Source organism: Entelurus aequoreus, linkage group LG22 (genome assembly GCF_033978785.1).
Source record: "Entelurus aequoreus isolate RoL-2023_Sb linkage group LG22, RoL_Eaeq_v1.1, whole genome shotgun sequence".
NCBI lineage: Eukaryota > Metazoa > Chordata > Actinopteri > Syngnathiformes > Syngnathidae > Entelurus > Entelurus aequoreus.
In genome coordinates, this window is record NC_084752.1 from 1,193,170 (window position 1) to 1,216,645 (window position 23,476).

The 23,476-nt window shown below is 40.1% G+C and overlaps 1 protein-coding gene across 1 annotated transcript in view; it reads right to left on the reverse strand.

Moving 5' to 3' along the window:
- papss1 (3'-phosphoadenosine 5'-phosphosulfate synthase 1) overlaps nt 1–23,476 on the reverse strand; it is a 43,120-nt gene that overhangs the window by 12,300 nt on the left and 7,344 nt on the right. The window contains exons 4-9 of the mRNA XM_062033355.1: nt 22,112–22,250; nt 17,493–17,611; nt 17,305–17,418; nt 17,132–17,243; nt 11,669–11,874; nt 5,614–5,749 (exon numbers count right to left, since the gene is read on the reverse strand). Coding sequence (XP_061889339.1) covers nt 5,614–5,749; nt 11,669–11,874; nt 17,132–17,243; nt 17,305–17,418; nt 17,493–17,611; nt 22,112–22,250 — 826 coding nt within the window. The remainder of the gene's footprint in view (nt 1–5,613; nt 5,750–11,668; nt 11,875–17,131; nt 17,244–17,304; nt 17,419–17,492; nt 17,612–22,111; nt 22,251–23,476) is intronic.

Consider the following 23,476-nt stretch of genomic DNA (forward strand, 5'->3'; position numbering starts at 1 on the left):
ATTGAGAATGTCTCCATGTTAAAAAACTTGACTTCTGGCTTCGCCATGATGTCTTGTTAGTTGTTATGAGAGTAGCGTATGTGTGTGTGTGTGTGTGGCCCTTTAAGATATGACAGCATGAGAGGTGAGTGACGTCAGTGAGTGAGTGGGCGAGAGAGGTGAGGGAGCGGCGACAGTGAGTGCGTGTAGGTGCTCTAGCTTGGTGGATGGCTGCGTGCAATAAAGTCACAAAGTTGCAACAAACCGCCGGGCTCGTCATTCACCCTCAGCTGTAAAGACCCTCTTCCGGGTAAAGTGAAGGTTGTTAGACCCGAAGTACGGCTCTGGAGGAACGTCTCCCCTGCGGGGAGGCGTGCTTTCTGTGGGTGGGGGAAAGCACGCCTCTTCTTTTCCACCGGAGCGCTCCAATAAAACACACTCAGATCTTCAGTTTCTAGCCGATACTACATACAAATAACGTAAAATAACGCAGTAACGCATCATGCAGTAACGGTAACTGAGTTACTGTATATAAAAAAATAACGTGTTAGATTACTAGTTACCGCCAAAACTAACGGCGTTACAGTAACGCGTTACTTACACTGGTCATATTATTGTTGAAATAAAGCTGGGGGGCAGCTGTGACTGGTCAGCTTGTTACGACGTCATTTCGGCGGTTTTCACAAGCCCGCCTTCGGTAACGTCTTCGCCTACGGTTTTGAAGCAACGTGCACATTAAAAGTGACCGTTGTATTAAAATGATTAGTTACAGCACCAGCTTTAACGTGAGCGTCGCTACCACTGTTATACACTGGAAAAGATGTGGAAGAGAATTACAAGTACCGTATTTTTCGGACTATAAATGGGATTTAGCCATTAGGAGTGACAGATTGTTTGGTAAACGTATAGCATGTTCTATATGTTATAGTTATTTGAATGACTCTTACCATAATATGTTACGTTAACATAGCAGTTGGTTATTTATGCCTCATATAACGTACACTTATTCAGCCTGTTGTTCACTATTCTTTAGACATTTTAAATTGCCTTTCAAATGTCTATTCTTGCTGTTGGCTTTTAGCAAATACATTTCCCCCAAAAAATGCGACTTATACACTACCGTTCAAAAGTTTGGGGTCACACTGAAATGTCCTTATTTTGGAAGGAAAAGCACTGTACTTTTCAATGAAGATAACTTTAAACTAGTCTTAACTTTACAGAAATACACTCTATACATTGCTAATGTGGTAAATGACTATTCTAGCTGCAAATGTCTGCTTTTTGGTGCAATATCTACATAGGTGTATAGAGGCCCATTTCCAGCAACTATCACTCCAGTGTTCTAATGGTACAATGTGTTTGCTCATTGGCTCAGAAGGCTAATTGATGATTAGAAAACCCTTGTGCAATCATGTTCACACATCTGAAAACACTTTAGCTCGTTACAGAAGCTACAAAACTGACCTTCCTTTGAGCAGATTGAGTTTCTGGAGCATCACATTTGTGGGGTCACTTAAACGCTCAAAATGGCCAGAAAAAGAGAACTTTCATCTGAAACTCGACAGTCTATTCTTGTTCTTAGAAATGAAGGCTATTCCACTAAATTGTGTGGGTGAGCCCAAACTTTTGAACGGTAGTGTATATGTTTTTTTCCTTCTTTATTATGCATTTTCGGCCGGTGCGACTTATACTCCGAAAAATACGGTAGGTTCTGCCTGCGTGTACCGAAACAAAGATTGGATGACTGACAAGAGGCTCACTCTGTTCATGTAATTACACTGAGAGCGATGCACAGAGTGAGACGTCTTGTATCCAGTTTGAAAGCCAGAGACGAATTAAGAAACCCAGGGACGTAGCACTTTATCGATGACGGCAAATTATTACGTTCATTTTCATTTATCACTCCATGAGTCGGTCCCGGCTTACAATTTTATACATTTTTTAATGCCTCTGGACATCGAATTTAATGCTTTTTAATGCTATTTAGGGCCTTAAATTTTGCATAATCCATTTAATAACTTGTAATGCTTTTTAATGACCCACGGAAACCCTAAAGACTTTTGTTCGCTGTGTTTTCAAGTGGCCGCACTGCAAAAAGTGAAATCTAAGTAAGATGAAATATGTCAAATAAGGGAGATATTTGCTTATTTTCTGTCTGATAAGATCATTCTTCTCACTAAGCAGATTTGATGTTAGAGTGTTTTACTTGTTTGAAGTGTTTTGCTCCTAAATGATGTCAGTAAGATATTACAGCTTGTTGCTGAGATTTGATGAGCTATATTGAGTAAAACATGCTTGAAACTAGAATATCAACTGTTGTGTCATCAACACTCACAAGTAGAAAACTACTTTTTTAAAGTCATCATTTCTTATTTCAAGCATGTAAAAAATAAAAATCATGACTTTAACACAATTGTGTCTCATAATTAAAACAGATGACAGCCAAATGGACTTTGCTGTTTTATTTTCAATGAAACAATAGAAAATAGGTACTCATATAGTAGTACAGTTGGCACAGTACAGTAAACTGACAGTTAATATTTAAACATTTAACATGTGACATTTCTAACTATTTCTAACAGAAATAGTTCATGAACATTCAGATGAATTCTTCAAAACTACAAGAAAACATTTTTTGGCCGGGGTCCGGGCTGTATATATGCACACTAATTGACTGAAAGAGCACGCACTTGGCGCGATGATGTCATGTTATCCATGGAAAAATGCATTTTTAGACCATATGATTTGCCTGAGCGGCTAGGAGACCCCGAGAGTAACAAGCGCTTGCCTTGTTGCCTTTCCATTAAGAACAATAAACTAGTTTTTAGTATAAGTTTGCTGCTTTCAAGAAATGTAATGCCGAGTGCATATCATTATGTCAAGATAATGGCACTAGCATTTACTTCATTTAAAAATATTTTTCAACATATTGAGCAAAAAGGTCCCTTTTTTTTTTTTCTACCAAGAAAAGTGCACTTGTTATTAGTGAGAATATACTTATTTTAAGCTATTTTTGGGTTCATTTAAGTTAGCTAATTTGACTTGTTTTGGAAAGTCTTGACAAGCCAAATTTTCTTGTTCTATTGGCAGATAATTTTGCGTAGTTTAAATAAAATACCCCTCATTTTTGTATATTTTTTTCTTGTTTTTGAACAGTGACTTTTTGCAGTGCGTCTCGTTCATTTCTTAGTTGTGAAAGGTGAGGGAGTGAAACATGATTTCCCCGGACAATGACAGCATTTCAGTCACATTATGTCGACTTCCGTGACATTCCGCGTTTAACAGTAGATTCCACTTTTATTATTTTTTATTTTAGACCATTTCACAAACCTGCAAAGCTTCTCAAAAGCTTTCATTATTTTTAAATTGTAGTTTTTATTTGCGGAAACAAGTTCAACAGTTAAAAGCTATTGTGTTAGCCATGAATGTAGGGGTGTAACGGTACACTAAAATGTTGGTTCGGTACGTACTTCGGTTTAGAGGTCACGGTTCGGTTCATTTTCGGTACAGTAAGAAAACAACAAAATATACATTTTTGGGTTATTTATTTACCAAATTTGCAAAATCTTCCACCAAAAATATTTTTCTTAGTGTAATATTTGATGTGAAGTAATGGGAACCTTGGATAGGTCAATAATTCATAATAACATTGATTTTGATTCAATATTATGTTTTGAGCAATGACAGTTTGAAAGAAAAAAAAAACAGCTTTGTTTTATTAGTCAACATTGCAACTTTTTATAAATTACATTTAACCTTTAAGCTTTTTTATTTCACTTTTGTTATGTTTTTGTTTATTTGAATAGTATTTTTACAATGGGCCTTTAAAACATTAGCTGTGGGCCGCAAATGGCCTCCGGGGCACACTTTTGACACCCCTGCTATAGATAATAAAAAATTAAATGTGATAAATCTATGGATAAAAAGCAGAGCCTGGCGACGCATGCGCGTTTATCATAACTCTCTCTCTCTCTCTCTCTGTCTCTGCCCCTCCCTCACCAATGCTGCTGCGCGTTTTGTTTTTAACCCCTTCTTAACCCTGAACGTACATTGAAAATACACACAATGCCGGACATTTGAGGCATTTAAGAAACTCCGCCCTGACAGCTCCGCAAAAGAGGACATGTCCGGTGAAAAGAGGACGTATGGTCAGTCTATCCTAGCCCGTTAGCTGCTAGCATGCCGTGTGTTGTGCCTCGGTGTGCATTGTTTACACAACGTGCGTTACGCTACTTAATATGTCCGTGTGGAAACTCCTTCGGTACACCTCCGAACCGAACCGAAACCCCTGTACCGAAACGGTTCAATACAAATACACGTACCGTTACACCCCTACATGAATGCTAAGTTATAAAATAGCTAAAAGGTCAACAATATTGTTTTGTGAGCCAGGGAAATGAAAAAGAGCTTCCTAGTCCAATTATATACACCTTTTGATAGAAGTTTTCTTAAGAGCAGGCGCGCCACGAGCCCAGACAGCAGCATGTTTTCAAGATGTGTTAAAAGCAATTGTCCCAGATGATAAATATCGTAGACGTCACACTGAAATCACTACACACCAAATGTTCTGATGGTGGGACGCCGTGGCGTGTGAAAGAAAACAATTTCTCAGCTTTCTTCCTGGACTTTTCATGGCAGTTGTGGCAACTTAGCTAGATCTCTGCTATTTAGTTTAGTCGGGTGTCTCCCACGTGGTTCTGGGGGATCACGATGAGTTTTTTATATTGGTCAATAATAATAATGATTGATATTTTTTACGACCTATGGAAAATATGGACCAGGAGAAAAGTATATTAAATGTTATAATCGCATCAGCTATTAAGGCCGAAATAAATGGAAATGTCAACACAACCATGGAAAACAATCAATGTAAACACAATTCTAAAATCACAATAAACACTTAAGACCCTCTTTAAATAAGGTGCAAAATAGAGAAATATGGATGAAATGCTTAACACTGTAACAAAATAGTGCAAAGTGTGAAAATGTAAACTTAAGAAATACAGATTTTGCAGGTTTACTGCCAGGAAGTTAGGTGGTCTGTGTAACGTTTATTTGGTCTGTTATTCTTGTTAAAGTATGGAAATTAATTTATAACTATTTAAATATTTTTGGACCAAATTATTGTTTTAAAGGAACACATTTTTTTTATATTTTATTACTTATTTTATTTATACACTCCTGCACTTTAGTTCCTGTGTTGTTTCCGTACATCGGAATAGGGAAGGGACGAGAGAGAAAAGACGAGCGTGGCGAAGGACGACTATCCCTTTGAAAAAAACTAAACTGCCATACTGTCGACGTGACTTTTCCTGTTTTATCACCAATTTATTTGCTCTCTGCAGAGAATCAGCAGCAAGATGGCACAGCCAAATAGGTAGTTGATACTGTTACGAGATTGGCTACTAAGCGTGTCCCTCCAATTGCTCACAGATCACTTCCTGTTTCCTGACCGCAAGTGCCTATGTTAATGCAACCAACCATGCTTCATTCTTTCTGGTTTCTTCTGACCAAACCAAAATGTGTATACTGTATATCAAACATTTAATCAAGCATGTATTATTTATGTGGATTGAGCATCTGTCACGATATATATTGATATTGTTTTATCGGTCCAGCCCTATTCCGACGTACCTGCGTTCTTTTCTTTAAACTTCTGCTTGAGCTCGCTGGGCGTCAGTCGGTACTGGTCCAGCCCGTCGTTCCAGTAGATCCGGTCCAGCACCTCCAGGTCTCCGCCGACTAGCCAGTCGCCGCCTTCCATCACCATCTGAAGTACAGTATAGGCGCCACATCAGGGCAGTGGACGCTGCATTCTAACATAATCCAGACACGGGACAACCGTTAAAAAGCTGCGCGGAGCTGGAGAGGCGCCAAGCTGAGGTTTAATAAAGTCCAGACTTATCAGGTCCAAGGCACCGGGCACACTCTTGTTTAAATCAAATTCTCTGGTGTCGTTAAATAGTCGATGGCTATTTTAAACTAAATGGATCCACACAAAAAAAAAAAAAAACACTTTGAAGAGATTTCTCCCCATTAAATGTCATCTAGGAGGCAGGCAGGATTGTGGCAGAGAGTCTATCATTCCGACAATTGGTAGTACACCCTTAGACTGAACTGGACTTGTATGGGAAGTAGGGGTGTAACGGTACACACAAATGTCGGTTCGGTACGTACCTCGGTTTAGAGGTCACGGTTCGGTTCATTTTCGGTACAGTAAGAAAACAACAAAATATACATTTTTTGGTTATTTATTTACTAAATTGGTAAACAATGGCTTTATCCTTTTAACATTGGGAACACTATAATAATTCTGCCCACGTTAATCAACATTAAACTGCCTCAAGTTGTTGCTCAGATTAAATAAAATGACAAAACTTTTCTTCTACATATAAAAAGTGCAACATTAAACAGTTTCAAGTCAACTTATCATGCTTAATTTATTACAGCATTTGGGAAGCCTGTAGTTGATTTATGATGTAAATGTTATATTTGTATCAACATGTGATAGCAGGGACCCTGCCATTCAAAACTAGGCTGCTGCATTACTAATGATTCATGGAACTATAGCTGAAAAAATAGTACAATAGCAATAGGAGAGACTATTCATCCCTGAACACCATGGAGTTCATGTAGGCTTAATGATGCACTTACATTATTATATCAACTATCAGAGACAGAAACTCTTCATTTAACATAATGTCATTTTTTGCTGCTTCAACACAGCACAATCAACACAGAAAAAGGTAAAGTGAAACAACAGACAGACAGGGCTTTGCTGTCCGTAACACACACACACCGCAAAATGAGCTAACGTTACGCTACAAGCGAATTAGCCTTCACCTCAAGCCAGGACTGCGAGCGAGCTGAAGCTGCCTTTTATATTTCTAGAAGGTCAACGGGCTCATAGTGATGTTACTAGTAGTTGACTGGGAGGTGTTTATTATCATTTGGGGAGAGTCCGCTGCCTGATGCTTACCTGCTAAACGCTAAGCACTGACTACATGCGCTCTGAATATGCACTGCTGATTGGCTGTTACCGCTCTGAAGACGCACTGCTGATTGGCTGTTACCGCTCTGAATATGCACTGCTGATTGGCTGTTACCGCTCTGAAGACGCACTGCTGATTGGCGGTTACCGCTCTGAATATGCACTGCTGATTGGCTGTTACCGCTCTGAATATGCACTGCTGATTGGCTGTTACCGCTCTGAAGACGCACTGCTGATTGGCTGTTACCGCTCTGAATACGCACTGCTGATTGGCTGTTACCGCTCTGAATACGCACTGCTGATTGGCTGTTACCGCTCTGAAGACGCACTGCTGATTGGCTGTTACCGCTCTGAATACGCACTGCTGATTGGCTGTTACCGCACTGAATAAGCACTGCTGATTGGCTGTTACCGCTCTGAATACGCACTGCTGATTGGCTGTTACCGCTCTGAATATGCACTGCTGATTGGCTGTTACCGCTCTGAAGACGCACTGCTGATTGGCTGTTACCGCTCTGAAGACGCACTGCTGATTGGCTGTTACCGCTCTGAATATGCACTGCTGATTGGCTGTTACCACTCTGTTTGTAACCAATCAGATGGTTGTGTGGGTGGGACAATGCTGGGTGCTGTGTAGAGGACTGACAGTAACAGAGGCAGAAGGAAGCGGAGGCGGCTACTTAATATGTTCATGTGGAAACTCGTTCGGTACACCACCGAACCGAACCAAAACCCCCTTACCGAAACGGTTCAATACAAATACACGTACCGTCACACCCCTAATGGGAAGTACCTTCTATAAGGTGAAAGAAAGAAATCAAAGCCCAAAGGCTTCCTTTATTTGAGCATATTTTCATAGTTGAAGATTGTGCCTGTGTGACATTATTAGTTACTTTGTTTCCCCGCACACTAATTAGCCCGGCCATGTATGACTTGTCTGGGACGATTCACGAAAGGCGAGTAACATCCTTATCCTGTGCAGAGATCGACGGCTCTGTTTATTTTGGAGAGAGGGGTTGGGGGGGCGGTCTGCGAGCATGAAGCAGTGTGCACGCGTGCTCTGTCGATTCAACGCACGGCCCGGGGCGGGTTTAAACACGTGGAGGGCTTAGGCGAATAAACGAGCGCCGCGCCGAGGTTTCCGAGGAAGAGTGCTCCTGTCTGACTGGCCAACAGGTAAACAGGAAAGTGGATTCAAGTCAATGTAATACGGGGCAGCTTGTTCTTAACAGAAATGGCTCGGGATGAAAAGTTTGAGGTGTGTTGAGAGCACACAATTATTACTGAGTGACACTTTAATGACAGCAAAGCTTTGCACACACACTCAGGTGTTGCTAAAGAGGCTTCCGAGGACTACTTCAAGTCTGCCATGCTCGGGCATGGATCATAGTGTGAGTATACCCAAAATATAACACCTTATAAACCAGACTGGACACAAACTGCATCAAAATTCGACCACGCCCGCCTGTGTTCAGCCTTTCCATGAGCAAAGTGAAGAGGCCACAGTGGATCTGTGTTTCATCAGTACTGAATCCAGACAGGTGCAGTCTGTACTGTTGAAGCGTTTGGATTTATGGCGTCTTTAGGTGCTAGAAAAAGGTGTCGTTTAACAGCACATTTGCCCGTGCAAAGAGTGAGTGAAGGTGTTAAACTGGGGCCCTTTTAAACCGAGTCCAGCCTGGGAGTTATCCTGTTGTGTCTGTTTAATTGATCAGCACCACCTGTGTTGCTAAGGCCATGTCCACACAAACATGTCTTTTGTTGATTTCAAAAAAACATATTTATTGCAAACCCTTTTGTCTCCAAAGAAGAGTCTTTTTCACTGCCTATAAAACCCATCTTGTTCCACCCTTTTGTATACCTACTAGGGGTGTAACGGTACACAAAAATGTCGGTTCGGTACGTACCTCGGTTTAGAGGTCACGGTTCGGTTCATTTTCGGTACAGTAAGAAAACAACAAAATATTAATTTTTAGGTTATTTATTTACCAAATTTGCAAAATCTTCCACCAAAAATATTTTTCTTAGTGTAATATTTGATGTGAAGTAATGGGAACCTTGCATAGGTCAATAATTCATAATAACATTGATTTTGATTCAATATTATGTTTTGAGCAATGACAGTTTGAAAGAAAAAACAACAGCTTTGTTTTATTAGTCAACATTGCAACTTGTTCTAAATGACATTTAACCTTTAAGCCTTTTTATTTCACTTTTGTTATGTTTTGTTTATTTGAATAGTATTTTTAGAATGAGCCTTTAAAACATTAGCTGTGGGCCGCAAATGGCCTCCGGGGCACACTTTTGACACCCCTGCTATAGATAATAAAAAATTAAATGTGATAAATCTATGGATAAAAAGCAGAGCCTGGCGACGCATGCACGTTTATCATAACTCTCTCTCTCTCTCTCTGTCTCTGCCCCTCCCTCACCAATGCTGCTGTTTGTTTTGTTTTTAACCCCTTCTTAACCCTGAACGTACATTGAAAATACACGCAACCCTAACTCCAAATGCCGGACATTTGAGGCATTTAAGAAACTCCGCCCTGACAGCTCCGCAAAAGAGGACATGTCCGGTGAAAAGAGGACGTATGGTCAGTCTATCCTAGCCCGTTAGCTGCTAGCATGCCGTGTGTTGTGCCTCGGTGTGCATTGTTTACACAACGTGCGTTACGCTACTTAATATGTCCGTGTGGAAACTCCTTCGGTACACCTCCGAACCGAACCGGAACCCCCGTACTGAAACGGTTCAATACAAATACACGTACCGTTACACCCCTAATATCTACCTTATTTTCCGTACTACAAGCAATTACTTTTTCCCTATGCTTTGAACCCTGCAGTTTATAAAGCGGTGCGGCTAATTTGCGGATTTTTCTTCGCAAACGGCCGCAATGTTTTGTATTGAACAAATAGTCTTCATATACGCCGGCAGAGACACGGAATCGGTGTGTTATTGCTTGTGCTAAGGCGCCAGCTTTTGAACGAGTTCGCTCACTGCAGGTGCTGCCGGTTGAAAATGTACTTGATGTTTTTGCTTTAAACCACAAATAAAACCATCCAAAGAGTTTGTTGCTCGAAAAGATTCTTGATCACTCGCAGGACTGTTTGTAAGTTTTACAATGTAACTAAAACAATTCATACTTACTAAACAGTCCCATGTGTGATGTCTGTTGGAGTGTATTCATGCATATTTGTACATGCTATCATAATGTAATCAAAGCTAGCGTCAGTAGCATTAACGAATATGCTAACACGTTTGAGTGTCTGTTGATCTTATTAATTTACAATGGCATTCGTTTGTATTGTTTCAGTTTCGCAAATTCACCAATACTAGGGGTGTAACGGTACGTGTATTTGTATTAAACCATTTCGGTTCGGTTCGGAGGTGTACCGAATGAGTTTCCACACGGACATATTAAGTAGCGTAACGCACGTTGTGTAAACAATGCACACCGAGGCACAACACACGGCATGCTAGCAGCGACCGGGCTAGGACAACATGTAAAAAGCCAGAGCTGGAAGACCCTCCTGCCTCGTTAAGATCTCCCGTTTGGGAACACTTTGGCTGCGCGATACAACAATGGAGGACGGAGGTTTGCCGACATTGTTCAGCAGCTGCTTCTGACAACACGTCAAACATGCTAACCCATTTGAAGCGTCACCACCGCATTCAAGCAGCCTCTCCTCGGCGAGTCAGGCAGGGCTAAAGCAATAACAAATGTTTTTATAGCAGCACATTTAAGTCCATATTGCATTAAAAACTAGATTTTGACTCACTTCTATGGTGGAAGAACAATGAGCCCATATATCCTCTTACTGCCAAGTTAGCCAGGCTGGGGGGGAATAAAAGTTAATCTGAGGCTGAGTTGACTTGAAACTGTTTAATGTTGCACTTTTTATATGTAGAAGAAAAGTTTTGTCATTTTATTTAATCTGAGCAACAACTTGAGGCAGTTTAATGTTGATTGACGTGGACCCCGACTTAAACAAGTTGAAAAACTTATTGGGGTGTTACCATTTGGTGGTCAATTGTAGGGAATATGTACTGTACTGTGCAATCTACTAATAAAAGTCTCAATCAATCAATCAAAAAAAAGCACTTTATATGTAGAAAGGTTTTGTTAAGAAACCATTCTGAGCCTTATCTTATTTAGTTTTTATTGGATATATGTTGACCACATTAACCCTGACAATGGACCCTGTGTGTATATGTACGTTATGCCATTGTTTATACATTTGGTGAATAAATAACCAAAAAATGTATATTTTGTTGTTTTCTTACTGTACCGAAAATGAACCGGACCATGACCTCTAAACCGAGGTACGTACCGAACCGACATTTTTGTGTAACGTTACACCCCTAACCAAAACGTCAGCGTGGAGTTAGTGAGTCTGTTTAGCTGATTGGAGAGCTAACTTCCGCATGATGACTTCTGTTTTGTTTGATCAGCCGTTTTTCTGCAGTGTGACAGGCACTGTTTGGAAATACGTACGGTATGTAAATAACATTTACAAAATCTTTTGTAACAGTATACGTGTAGCTGCGTCTTACGGTCCGGTGGGGCTAATATATGTAAAAATATTTATTTTTTCTGAAATTTGGTGCATGCAGCTTGAATCTATAGCCCGGAATATACAATATATTTAATGACTTTAAATTCCTTGGGTTCAGATTATTAGCATCCAGGTACTGACCTTAATGTAAGGATGGTTCTTGCAGGTGGTGCCCCACTGGCGAGCGCAGCGCTCCTCCTTGCGGTGCTCATAGAACTCTGGGTTGCGAAGGATGGCTACCCGCTTGCCCTCGTAGACCAGCGCCACGGCTGTTACGCCGTTCAAGCGCTCTCTATCCTCTGAAGCCACCGGCAACACTACTGGCACTGACAGGTTGATGACACCACCTAGTAAGGACAGAGATTGATATATGAAACACCTGAAGGTTGGGTGCAGGTGCAACTCCTACCAAGAATGCTTGTTTAGTTATTAGGCTTTTAGGAAACTGTTGATTCCGAGGCTTCTGATGCGTCCAGAGGTGGCCCAGATCACCGCGCAGTCTTTGCGTGGACCTTTGTCTGGTCTCAATGTGTCAACCAAGCAGCTGCTTCAAATTAAAACTGCCACGCGCCAGCGTGGCACACACAAACTGGACCTTGTTTATTTTCGCAGTAAAGTTAGCGGAGACTTTGTATAGCTATGATCGACGACGTCTCAGTTTACAGTCGGTCAAGCTAGGATTTTACACCAGTGTTTAACCATAGGGCCGCGCAAAAATATGTTTACAGCTGTGGTCTGCATGGGCCACAGCTATACTCAGTTGTAATACACTTTTCCACCACTTGTGGCAGCAATGACGATCTCAAATAAACAAAGTCTGGAGCTAAATCTTCTTCAGCGCAAAAACCAAGACTAAAGTGGCGAAGCTGTATGTTCATTTGCGCTTAAATTGTATTTATATTTTATTTAACATACCGTATTTTTCGGAGTATGAGTCGCACCTGCCGAAAATGCACAATAAAGAAGGAAAAAACATATATAAGTCGCATTTTTGGGGAAATGTATTTGATAAAAGCCAACAGCAAGAATAGACATTTGAAAGGCAATTTAAAATGTCTAAAGAATAGTGAACAACAGGCTGAATAAGTGTACGTTATATGAGGCATAAATAACCAACTGCTATGTTAACCTCACATATTATGGTAAGAGTCATTCAAATAACTATAACATATAGAACATGCTATACGTTTACCAAACAATCTGTCACTCCTAATGGCTAAATCCCATGAAATCTTATACGTCTAGTCTCTTACGTCAATGACATCAATAATATTATTTCATATTTTACGCTAATGTGTTCATCATTTCACACATAAGTCGCTCCTGAGTATAAGTCGCACCCCCGGCCAAACTATGAAAAAAACTGCGACTTATAGTCCAAAAAATACGGTATGTATTATTATTATTAATTATTGTTAATTTAGTAAGAATTATTTATTTATCTTTGCCTAAAAGTTTTTGAGTCCTTTCTTTTGCAGCATATTTATTAGCATGTATTTTTGTAATCAGTCTGACCTAAGTATTGATAATAATTGCTGTGATAAACATGGTTTCATAGCATTTGAAGATGTTTATCCTGTTAAACTGTAAGTAGGTGAATACCATTCAAATCATGATTAAGATAACTGATGCATTGTTAATATTCAAGTGGCCTCTGTAGTTGAAAAGTTGGGCACCGAGGTAAAAAAAAAAAAAAGTGCTGTGAAGCCCTGTTTTAGACCCCTCGTCTACATACATGTGTTGGAGAATATCCTTCACATGCACAATTGTTCTGAGCTCAGAACTCTTACCTCTGGCTCTATGTAGTCGTTTTTTACTCCCCCAGTGGCAGCTGTTGTCTAAGCTTGCCAAAATCTGAAAATGATATAAGGTTTATGCTAATTCTTTAAAAAAAAAAATGGTACTGATGTATTTTTTAATAGAACTGCATATGTGCGTAAGAAAAGGTTTGGCCCGACAACACACGCAGTTGAAGAATTGGAAAAAAGGTCAAGTTGGGAATAGAAGAAAACAGTATTTTGCACTAGGAATGTCCGTGAAGCTTGATAAGTTGCTGTAATTGCACTCAAAACAAAGTGTAAATCTCATTTTTTTATGCCAAAACAAAGTTCAGTACAAACTGTCCTTACTCTTGCAAGACCATCCCTCTTAAAAAAAAACATTAAATCAACTTTTCAGCCACGATGTACTAACTTTAGCGATGACTGTGCAGGTTGTGGGGTCAGGGGCCGTACTTATCAAGCTTCTTAGAATGACTCCTAAGAAGTCTGCTAAGAGTTGACTTAAGAGTAAATAAATTCTTCGCTGAAAGCTGCACTTAAAAGTTAGTTATCAAGCGTCTTACTCACACTTTCAGCCAAGTGTAGGACTGAATCTTAAGTGTCACACTCAGAGCTGAATTACGACATTACTATGTGCCGTAAACGCAATTTTAGGTGACGTCATTTCTGTGTCCATAGAAATGACCAATCACGGAAGGGAATCCCTTGTCTAAGAATAAAGAAATATCTTGGAAATATTTAAGTGGACAATGGGAGTGTATATTTTGACAATAAACTACAAAATAATACAAAACAAACGCTACCGCTCCCTCTCTTCTATCGCCCACACACTCACTGACGTCACTCACCTCACGGCCACACACACACATACGCTACTCTCATAACATTTTCTTTCCAATTCATTAATTAGGCAACTAATTTGAAAGTGGTGTGGGTGGCTCTATATATACTAGCCCACTGCAGACACATGCAGAAATCAACAAGGAATCGAAAAGTATTAAATCTGTGACAAAAATAATACCCGCTCTGTCTAAACGATACCGTTTGATCAGCTGCTCGTCATCAAACAAATCCAGGACATCGTTCCGCTCCCTGAACGTTGGCGCACGTCTCTCTCGCCTCAGTGCCATCCCCTGCTGGCAACTCCTAACCACTTAAGACACCTCTGAAGGTCTCTTAAATATGGTGGAGAGTAGGAGTGATTCTTAGACTTAAGAACGTTGATAAAAAGCTTTTATTCTTAAGTTTGAGAGTAGGACTAAATTTCGCAAATTCTCAGGACTTAAGTGTAAAATGGCACTCTAAGAAGCTTGATAAGTACGGCCCCTGGTCTTTTAGAATCAGGGCACACTCAATGGTCGAAATCATCAATAATCAGAAGTGCTACTTATGGCAAAGAAAATAGTATACAGCAGGTACGGAAAGTATTCAGACCCCTTTAAATTTTTCGCTCTTTGTTTCATTGCAGCCGAATCAAATAGCTCAATTGATCTATAATTAATGTACACTCAGCACCAATGTTCCCTCTAATTTGTCATGTGTGTGAACAAAGGCCAAAAGTCCCTGAGCATTGAGTGGAGGCCATGTGAGCAACATCAGACGTGCACACTGTGGCTACACCTGCAGCACACCTGGCCCAAACCTGGACTAAATAACAACTTACATCTCTATCCATCCATCCATTTCCTACCGCGTGTCCCTTTCGGGGTTGCGGGGGGTGCAGGAGCCTATCTCAGCTGCATTCGGGCGGAAGGCGGGGTACACCCTGGACAAGTCCCCACCTCATCGCAGGGCCAACACAGATAGACAGACAACATTCTCTTATTATTATAATCAAACGACAGCATTTGTAATATAAGTGTTTAGGCCCACTTACAATGACAATAACAACAAATATTGTTTTTCATGAACTGTGTACTTGTATTGTTTGTCTGGGTGGAGGTCCTGCTTTGGAAATAATCTGTACCCCTTTCAGACATTGCATTTAGTTCCCATTAAAACATCCACATGTTGCACAATGAGATGTAAGCAGGGGATCATGTGTACATTCCTGCAACTTCCTGTTTGTAAAAAATATATTTTTATTAGTATTTAATATACTAACAGCCTTTCATGATTAATATTTATAAATGAAGATTCCTAATAAATGACACTAAAATAAGCACACATTTGATTGGTAAATCATAGTGTAACGACCTGGAATGAGACTTTATGTGTGGTGTTGGAGTTGTCCGACTTTTTGTGTGGCTGTAAACGCATCACTGGCTAAGTGCCATATGTGCATGTGTTGGCGCAAGTGAGAAAGAGCGAGCGGCTGCTGTTGATATAACAAAGTTGCTTTTGGTCTGGTTTGTACTGCAGAAAATGACCACTTTTGCTAGATATCATTTTTTTTACTAATGTTTTGGTGATGTGTTTATGGCCGACAATAAAGAGTTTTGCTCAGTAAAGTGATGGATGGAATTCATGTCCTCAAAGCGTCTCGACAGACGTTACAATATTTGAACAATGATGACGAAAACTGTTTTCTCTGTCGTGTCGAAAATTGTTATGCGCTTATTTTTTGATTTGATTTTGTGCGTGTCATAGATTTGCCGTGCGCAGAGGACGCTTGAGCAGTGCGCAATAGCACAGGCGCGCACCTTAGAGGGAACATTGCTCAGCACCCCTTCTTGACAAAAAAAAAACAAATGTAGAAATTTCTGCAAATCTCTAAAAAAAAGAAAAACTGAAATATCACATGGCCATGACTTTGCTGTGACACTCCTAAAAAAGAACCCATAGATCACAGTGGCTGAGCTCCAGAGATGACAGAAAGTTCCACAAAGTCAAACTAACACTGCAGCCCTCTACCAGCTGGGCCCGACGGAACACTCTCCTCAGTGCAAGACATAGGAAAGCCCGCACAGAGTTTGCCAAAAAAACACATGAAGGACTCCCACACTGTGAGAAATAACATTCTCTGGTCTGATGAGACTAAGATTGAACTTATTGCTGTAAATTCTAAGCAGTATTTGTAGAGGAAAAACAGGCCCAATACAATCCCAACAGTGAAACATGGTGGTGGCACCATCATGCTATGGGGGTGTTTTTCAGCTGCAGGGACAGAACGACTGGTTGCAATTGAAGGAAAGATGAATGCGGCCAAGTACAGAGATATCCTGGAAGAAAACCTCTTCCGTAGTTCCCACAGGACATCAGACTAGGCACAAGGTTCACCTTCCAACAAGACAATGACCCTAAGCACATAGCTAAAATAAAGAAGTGGCTTCGGAACAACTCTGTGACCATCCTTGACAGGCCCAGCCACAGCCCTGACCTAATCCCAATTGAGCATCTCTGGAGAGACCTGAAAATGTCTGTCCACCAACGTTCACAGAACTGGAGAGGACCCCCAAATCCAGGTGTGAAAAAGTGACTGCATCAATCTCAAGAAGGCTCATGGCTGTTCTAGCTCAAAAGGCTGCTTCTACTCAATACTGAGCCAAAAGCTGAATACTTATGACCATGTGATATTTCAGGTTTTCTTTTTTAATACATTTGCAAAAATGTCTACATTTCTGTCAAGATGGGGTGTTGAGTGTACATTGACAAATAAAATGAAGGTTATTGATTTTAGCAAATGGCTCCAATAAAACAGAGTTAAAAATGCTAAGGAGTCTGAATACTTTCCGTACTCTCTGTATAATGTATGACTTTCTATTTGTGTCATTTGGATCTTGGCTGACCGTTTTATGAGCTGTCAACTCCATCTGGTGGCTACACGGGTGTACAGCAAGACTTTTTTTTCTTCCTACACTAGAGAGTATATACCTAATCTTACCGTCTAGAAGGCAGTCAAAGTGGAGACATTGAAGATACTCCCGCTCCCTCATGAAGCCACTGAGTGGAGTGGCCCAGCCTTCAGCTAGAACCTGTACCCACTGCATGTCCACCTGAGGGTCACATCATCACAATCTATTACCTGCAGTAGATGGATGAATCCATTAACCGCACCTTCCCAATCTGAAGAGCGGGCAGCATCTGTGCGTCAGCTTTGGCCAGGTCCAGGTTGTTCTCCTGGACGTACAACTCTTTCACCTCATAGCTGGCGTCAACAGGCACGATGTCCTGTAAAAAGCGACACTTGGTGTGAGGATCCTCCTGAACAATTCTCAGGCCCGATGGTGGTAAAGTTGACACGCCTTCTCCTGAAGCAGGTCCACCACTTGCTGGATGCAGTCGTTCACGTTGCACGAGTCCGTCTTGAGCACGAGCTCGGGCGCCTCGGGTTTCTCGTACTCGGAGTCGATGCCGGTAAAACCTGGACAGGAAACCTCTTGTCACCCTCGTGGCACATGGAAACCAGTGTTTCCCATACATTTGTGGCTGTCCCCCACAAGTATAGGAATGTACAACACAAGTAAAAAATTGGACATCAAAAACTAGTTTTTAAAGATTTTGCGATACAGGAAGGTAACACGTCACCTTACAAGTGATGCCATCTCCTCCCAATCATGCTCCACAACACATTGACTACGTTGTTATTAGGGGTGTAACGGTACGTGTATTTGTATTGAACCGTTTCGGTACGGGGGTTTCGGTTCGGTTCGGAGGTGTACCGAACGAGTTTCCACACGAACATATTAAGTAGCCGCCTCCGCTTCCTTCTGCCTCTGTTTCTGTCAGTCCTCTACACAGCACCCAGCATTGTCCCGCCCACACAACCATCTGATTGGTTACAAACAGAGCGGTAACAGCCAATCAGCAGTGCGTATTCAGAGCACATGTAGTCCGTGCTTAGCGTTTAGCAGGTAAGCATCAGGCAGCGGACTCTCCCCAAATGATAATAAACACCTCCCAGTCAACTACTAGTAACATCACTATGAGCCCGTTGACCTTCTAGAAATATAAAAGGCAGCTTCAGCTCGCTCGCAGTCCTGGCTTGAGGTGAAGGCTAATTCGCTTTTAGCGTAACGTTAGCTCATTTTGCGCTGTGTGTGTGTGTGTTACGGACAGCAAAGCCCTGTCTGTCTGTTAATTCACTTTACCTTTTTCTGTGTTGATTGTGCTGTGTTGAAGCAGCAAAAAAGGACATTATGTTAAATAAAGAGTTTCTGTCTCTGATAGTTGATATAATAATGTAAGTGCATCATTAAGCCTACATGAACTCCATGGTGTTCAGGGATGAATAGTCTCTCTTGTTATTGCTATTGTACTATTTTTTCAGCTATAGTTCCATGAATCATTAGTAATGCAGCAGGCTAGTTTTGAATGGCAGGGTCCCTGCTATCACATGTTGATACAAATATAACATTTACATAATAAATCAACTACAGGCTTCCCAAATGCTGTAATAAAATAAGCATGATGAGTTGACTTGAAACTGTTTAATGTTGCACTTTTTATATGTAGAAGAAAAGTTGTGTCATTTTATTTCATCTGAGCAACAACTTGAGGCAGTTTAATGTTGATTAACGTGGGCAGAATTATTATAGTGTTCCCAATGTTAAAAGGATAAAGCCATTGTTTACACATTTGGTAAATAAATAACCAAAAAATGTATATTTTGTTGTTTTCTTACTGTACCGAAAATGAACCGAACCGTGACCTCTAAACCGAGGTACGTACCGAACAGAAATTTTTGTGTACCGTTACACCCCTAGTTGTTATAAAATTAGAGTTCGAAGCACAGAGTTTGGTGGCTTTATGCCTGTCAGTAGAATGGCATTGTTGTTTTATGTCTATTTTGTTAAGGTAAAATTGCATTTGTTAAATGTTTAAACAAGTTTAAAATGATCGTCGAAAGAGTCGTCCATTGTATGTTAGCAGTAAGCATTCTTTGTATGGCTGTATTACTTTTGTCAGTTTATTCCAAACTTCTCACTAGGCTCTCTAAACGAGCTGAAAGCAACTGCGGTACATCCAAACTGCTGCTGCTCAAGTCCTGATTAGAACCAGGAAATATGTATGACCATGTTAGCCAGGTGCTCATGTCACTGCACAGGCTTACTGTTGCTCAGAGAATAGACTTTAAAACAGCTCTGCTTGTGTACAAGTCTCTTCATGGTACATCTCGGGCTCTGAGAGCCACAGGGAGTGGTCTCCTGTTGGAGCCCAGAGTCAGGACAAAACATGGTAAGGCTGCGTTTCATTTTATGCTCCTAAATTCTGGAATCGTATTCCTAAAGATGTGAGACAAGCCTCAACGTTGGCAATGTTCAAGTCCAGACTGAAAACTCTTATCTAATTGTGCATACGACAACTGAACGTATTTTATCTACACTTTTATTTTAATTCTAATAGTTTTAATGCTGATTTTACTTTTAGTTTTGCCTTTTTGTAATTGTTCTGTACAGCACTTTGAATTGCCATGTGTGCGAATTGTGCTCTACAAATAAACTTGGCTCGCCTTGCAGATTGCCAATTTAACATGCTTGCGGAGCATTTCAGACTTCAAGGACTGTTTATCTGACTGCCAAACTCAATTCCAACATTCAGGAAGGGCAGAAAAATGTATGTCAATAAACCAGGGGTGTACAAGGTGTGTTACACTGTAGTAGTAAAATAAGCAGCAACAATTGAAAAAACACAGCAAAATGATATAATGTAACAAGAAAAAGATATTTTGATAATACAGATTTTTCTTCAAATATACAAGTAACATTTATTTGCCTTTTTAAAAAAAATAAATGTGTCAAAACCAATTATGTAAATAATGTGATGTTATTTTGACACTACCACAAATTAGTTGCCGGTCTGTAGGGAAACACTGCAATCAACTGTAAACTAATCTAAATCAAAATGTGAACTTTGGATTGTTTTTTTTAATATTAGACACATTTTATTTTGTTAGTTCAACAAATATTTCATTTGAGCCAATATTTAGCAATTGTATTATTAGAATTTAGGGGTGTAACGGTACGTGTATTTGTATTGAACCGTTTCAGTACGGGGGTTCCGGTTCGGTTCGGAGGTGTACCGAACGAGTTTCCACACGGACATATTAAGTAGCGTAACGCACGTTGTGTAAACAACGCACACCGAGGCACAACACACGGCATGCTAGCAGCTAACGGGCTAGGATAGACTGACCATACGTCCTCTTTTCACCGGACATGTCCTCTTTTGCGGAGCTGTCAGGGCGGAGTTTCTTAAATGCCTCAAATGTCCGGCATTTGGAGTTAGGGTTGCGTGTATTTTCAATGTACGTTCAGGGTTAAGAAGGGGTTAAAAACAAAGCAAATTGTGAAGGTGCGCAGCTGCATTGGTGAGGGAGGGGCAGAGACAGAGAGACTTATGATAAATGCGCATGCGTCCATAGATTTATCAGATTTAATTTGTTATTATCTATAGCAGGGGTGTCAAAAGTGTGCCCCGGAGGCCATTTGTGGCCCACAGCTAATGTTTTAAAGGCTCATTCTAAAAATACTATTCAAATAAACAAAAACATAACAAAAGTGAAATAAAAAAGCTTAAAGGTTAAATGTCATTTAGAAAAAGTTGCAATGTTGACTAATAAAACAAAGCTGTTTTTTTTTTTTTTTTCAAACTGTCATTGCTCAAAACATAATATTGAATCAAAATCAATGTTATTATGAATTATTGACCTATCCAAGGTTCCCATTACTTCACATCAAATATTACACTAAGAAAAATATTTTTGGTGGAAGATTTTGCAAATTTGGTAAATAAATAACCCAAAAATGTATATTTTGTTGTTTTCTTACTGTAGCTAAAATGAACCGAACCGTGACCTCTAAACCGAGGTACGTACCGAACCGAACTTTTTGTGTACTGTTACACCCCTACTAAATATCGTTGGAAACCAAACATTGCTGAACAGCAGTCAAATATGCTAAACAATGAGACAAAATACAAACTTCACACCATTAAAACAACTGCCAAAAACATTGTATTGGGAAGTTAATTGCAAGAACTAAACTCATCCTTTTACTCATTAGCGTCACCATCCCAGCACTCGTTAATGTCAATCAAATATGTTACTTTGCGATGCACAAATAAGTCCAACATTGTCTTTTACGGCTCAATGCTTAATTTGTGGAGCCCCCCAGATGTGAAGACATGTTTTCTACTTGAAATCCTTGTGAGTGTTGAAAGGAGTGCGGTCAAGCAGCAACTTCAACAGTCGTCTTCGCTGATGATGAATGGTTTAAATCTTTAGAAAATTCTTTGTCTTAAGAGTGTATAAATATTATAATATAGTGTATCAATATTTGTTCATATCTGGCTCGTATATTTCCCTCTAAACCTTTCAGAATATGCCCATATGATGCATGTAAATAAACAGTAGCCCAATGGGACGCTTGCCCCCCACCTGAAACCCGGAAGTGACTCTAGGTCACGTGATTGCAACCCATCCCTTAAGTCCACACTTAAGACCAAAAAAAACTGAATGTAAAAAAATTTAAAAAAGTTGTATTATTACAAAAACATTCTGTTACATTTTTAGGATAAAGACAAATTACCAGAAAAAAGTTCATGTTAATTTTACAAAAACGTGCAATTTTACCAGTAAAGAGTTGAAATATTGCATGAAAAAGTTGTAACATAAGTGATATTGCAAAAATATTTACACTACATGAAAAGTCGTAATTAGAAAATAAAGTTGTATTTAGGAGGGAAACATTTGTTTTATTACAAGTTTAAATGTTATAAGAATAAAGTTATATTAATAGGACAAGGTCACCTGGAAAAAAGTTGTAATATTACAAAAAGTTGACAAAAGAATATAGTTATGTTATTATGATAAATATTTTTTACAAGCATAAAGTGGTGATTTTAAAACACAAACACAGTCTACCTCTTATTTCGCCCGCTCTGGCTCTCTTGTAGAGACCCTTCACGTCCCTTTGCTCGCACACGTCCAGCGGGGCGTCTACAAACACCTCAAAGAAAGGCAGCCCTGCGGCCTCGTGAATCTTTCTGGCATTCTGACGATCCTGCGAGGCAAGGTGATGACAAATCAGCAAAAAGATTGGCACTTTAGTTTTTTGGTGCCCTTAAAAAAATATGCAAATGCACTGAAGTCACTTAAACCAGTTAAACCTGAGTCAACTACGAATCAAAGTGTTGCGGCAACACAAAAAAATACAGCAGTTTTTTCCAAGTGTGAGGCAGGCCACACCAGAAGACTTCAGGCAAGGTGCAGCAGCTTGAGAAAAATAAAGAAAAACATTGTTTTTAAAGCTGCTGAGCGAACTTAAGTTAGGTTTAAAGACAAAATTAATGGATTTTTAATAAATATGTTCTTTGAAAGGAGGCTCACTGTGCCAATCAATTCATTGATTCCTGCATCTACAAACCCCGTTTCCATATGAGTTGGGAAATGGTGTTAGATGTAAATATAAACGGAATACAATGATTTGCAAATCATTTTCAAGCCATATTCAGTTGAATATGCTACAAAGACAACATATTTCATGTTCAAACTCATAACCTTTATTATTTTTTTGCAAATAATAATGAACTTAGAATTTCATGGCTGCAACACGTGCCAAAGTAGTTGGGAAAGGGCATGTTCACCACTGTGTTACATGGCCTTTCCTTTTAACGACACTCAGTAAAGGTTTGGGAAGTGAGGAGACACATTTTTCAAGTGGAATTCTTTCCCATTCTTGCTTGATGTACAGCTTAAGTTGTTCAACAGTCTCCCTTCTCATATTTTAGCCTTCATATTTTCAATGTCTGGACTACAGGCAGGCCAGTCTAGTACCCGCACTCTTTTACTATGAAGCCACGTTGATGTAACACCTGGCTTGGCATTGTCTTGCTGAAATAAGCAGGGGCGTCCATGGTAACGTTGCTTGGATGGCAACATATGTTGCTCCAAAAGCTGTATGTACCTTTCAGCATTAATGGTGCCTTCACAGATGTGTAAGTTACCCATGTCTTGTGCACTAATACACCCCCATACCATCACACATGCTGCCTTTTACACTTTGCGCATAGAACAATCCGGATGGTTCTTTTCCTCTTTGGTCCGGAGGACAACACGTCCACAGTTTCCAAAAACAATTTGAAATGTGGACTCGTCAGACCACAGAACACTTTTCCACTTTGCATTAGTCCATCTTAGATGAGCTCAGGCCCAGCGAAGCCGACGGCGTTTCTGGGTGTTGTTGATAAACGGTTTTCGTCTTGCATAGGAGAGTTTTAACTTGCACTT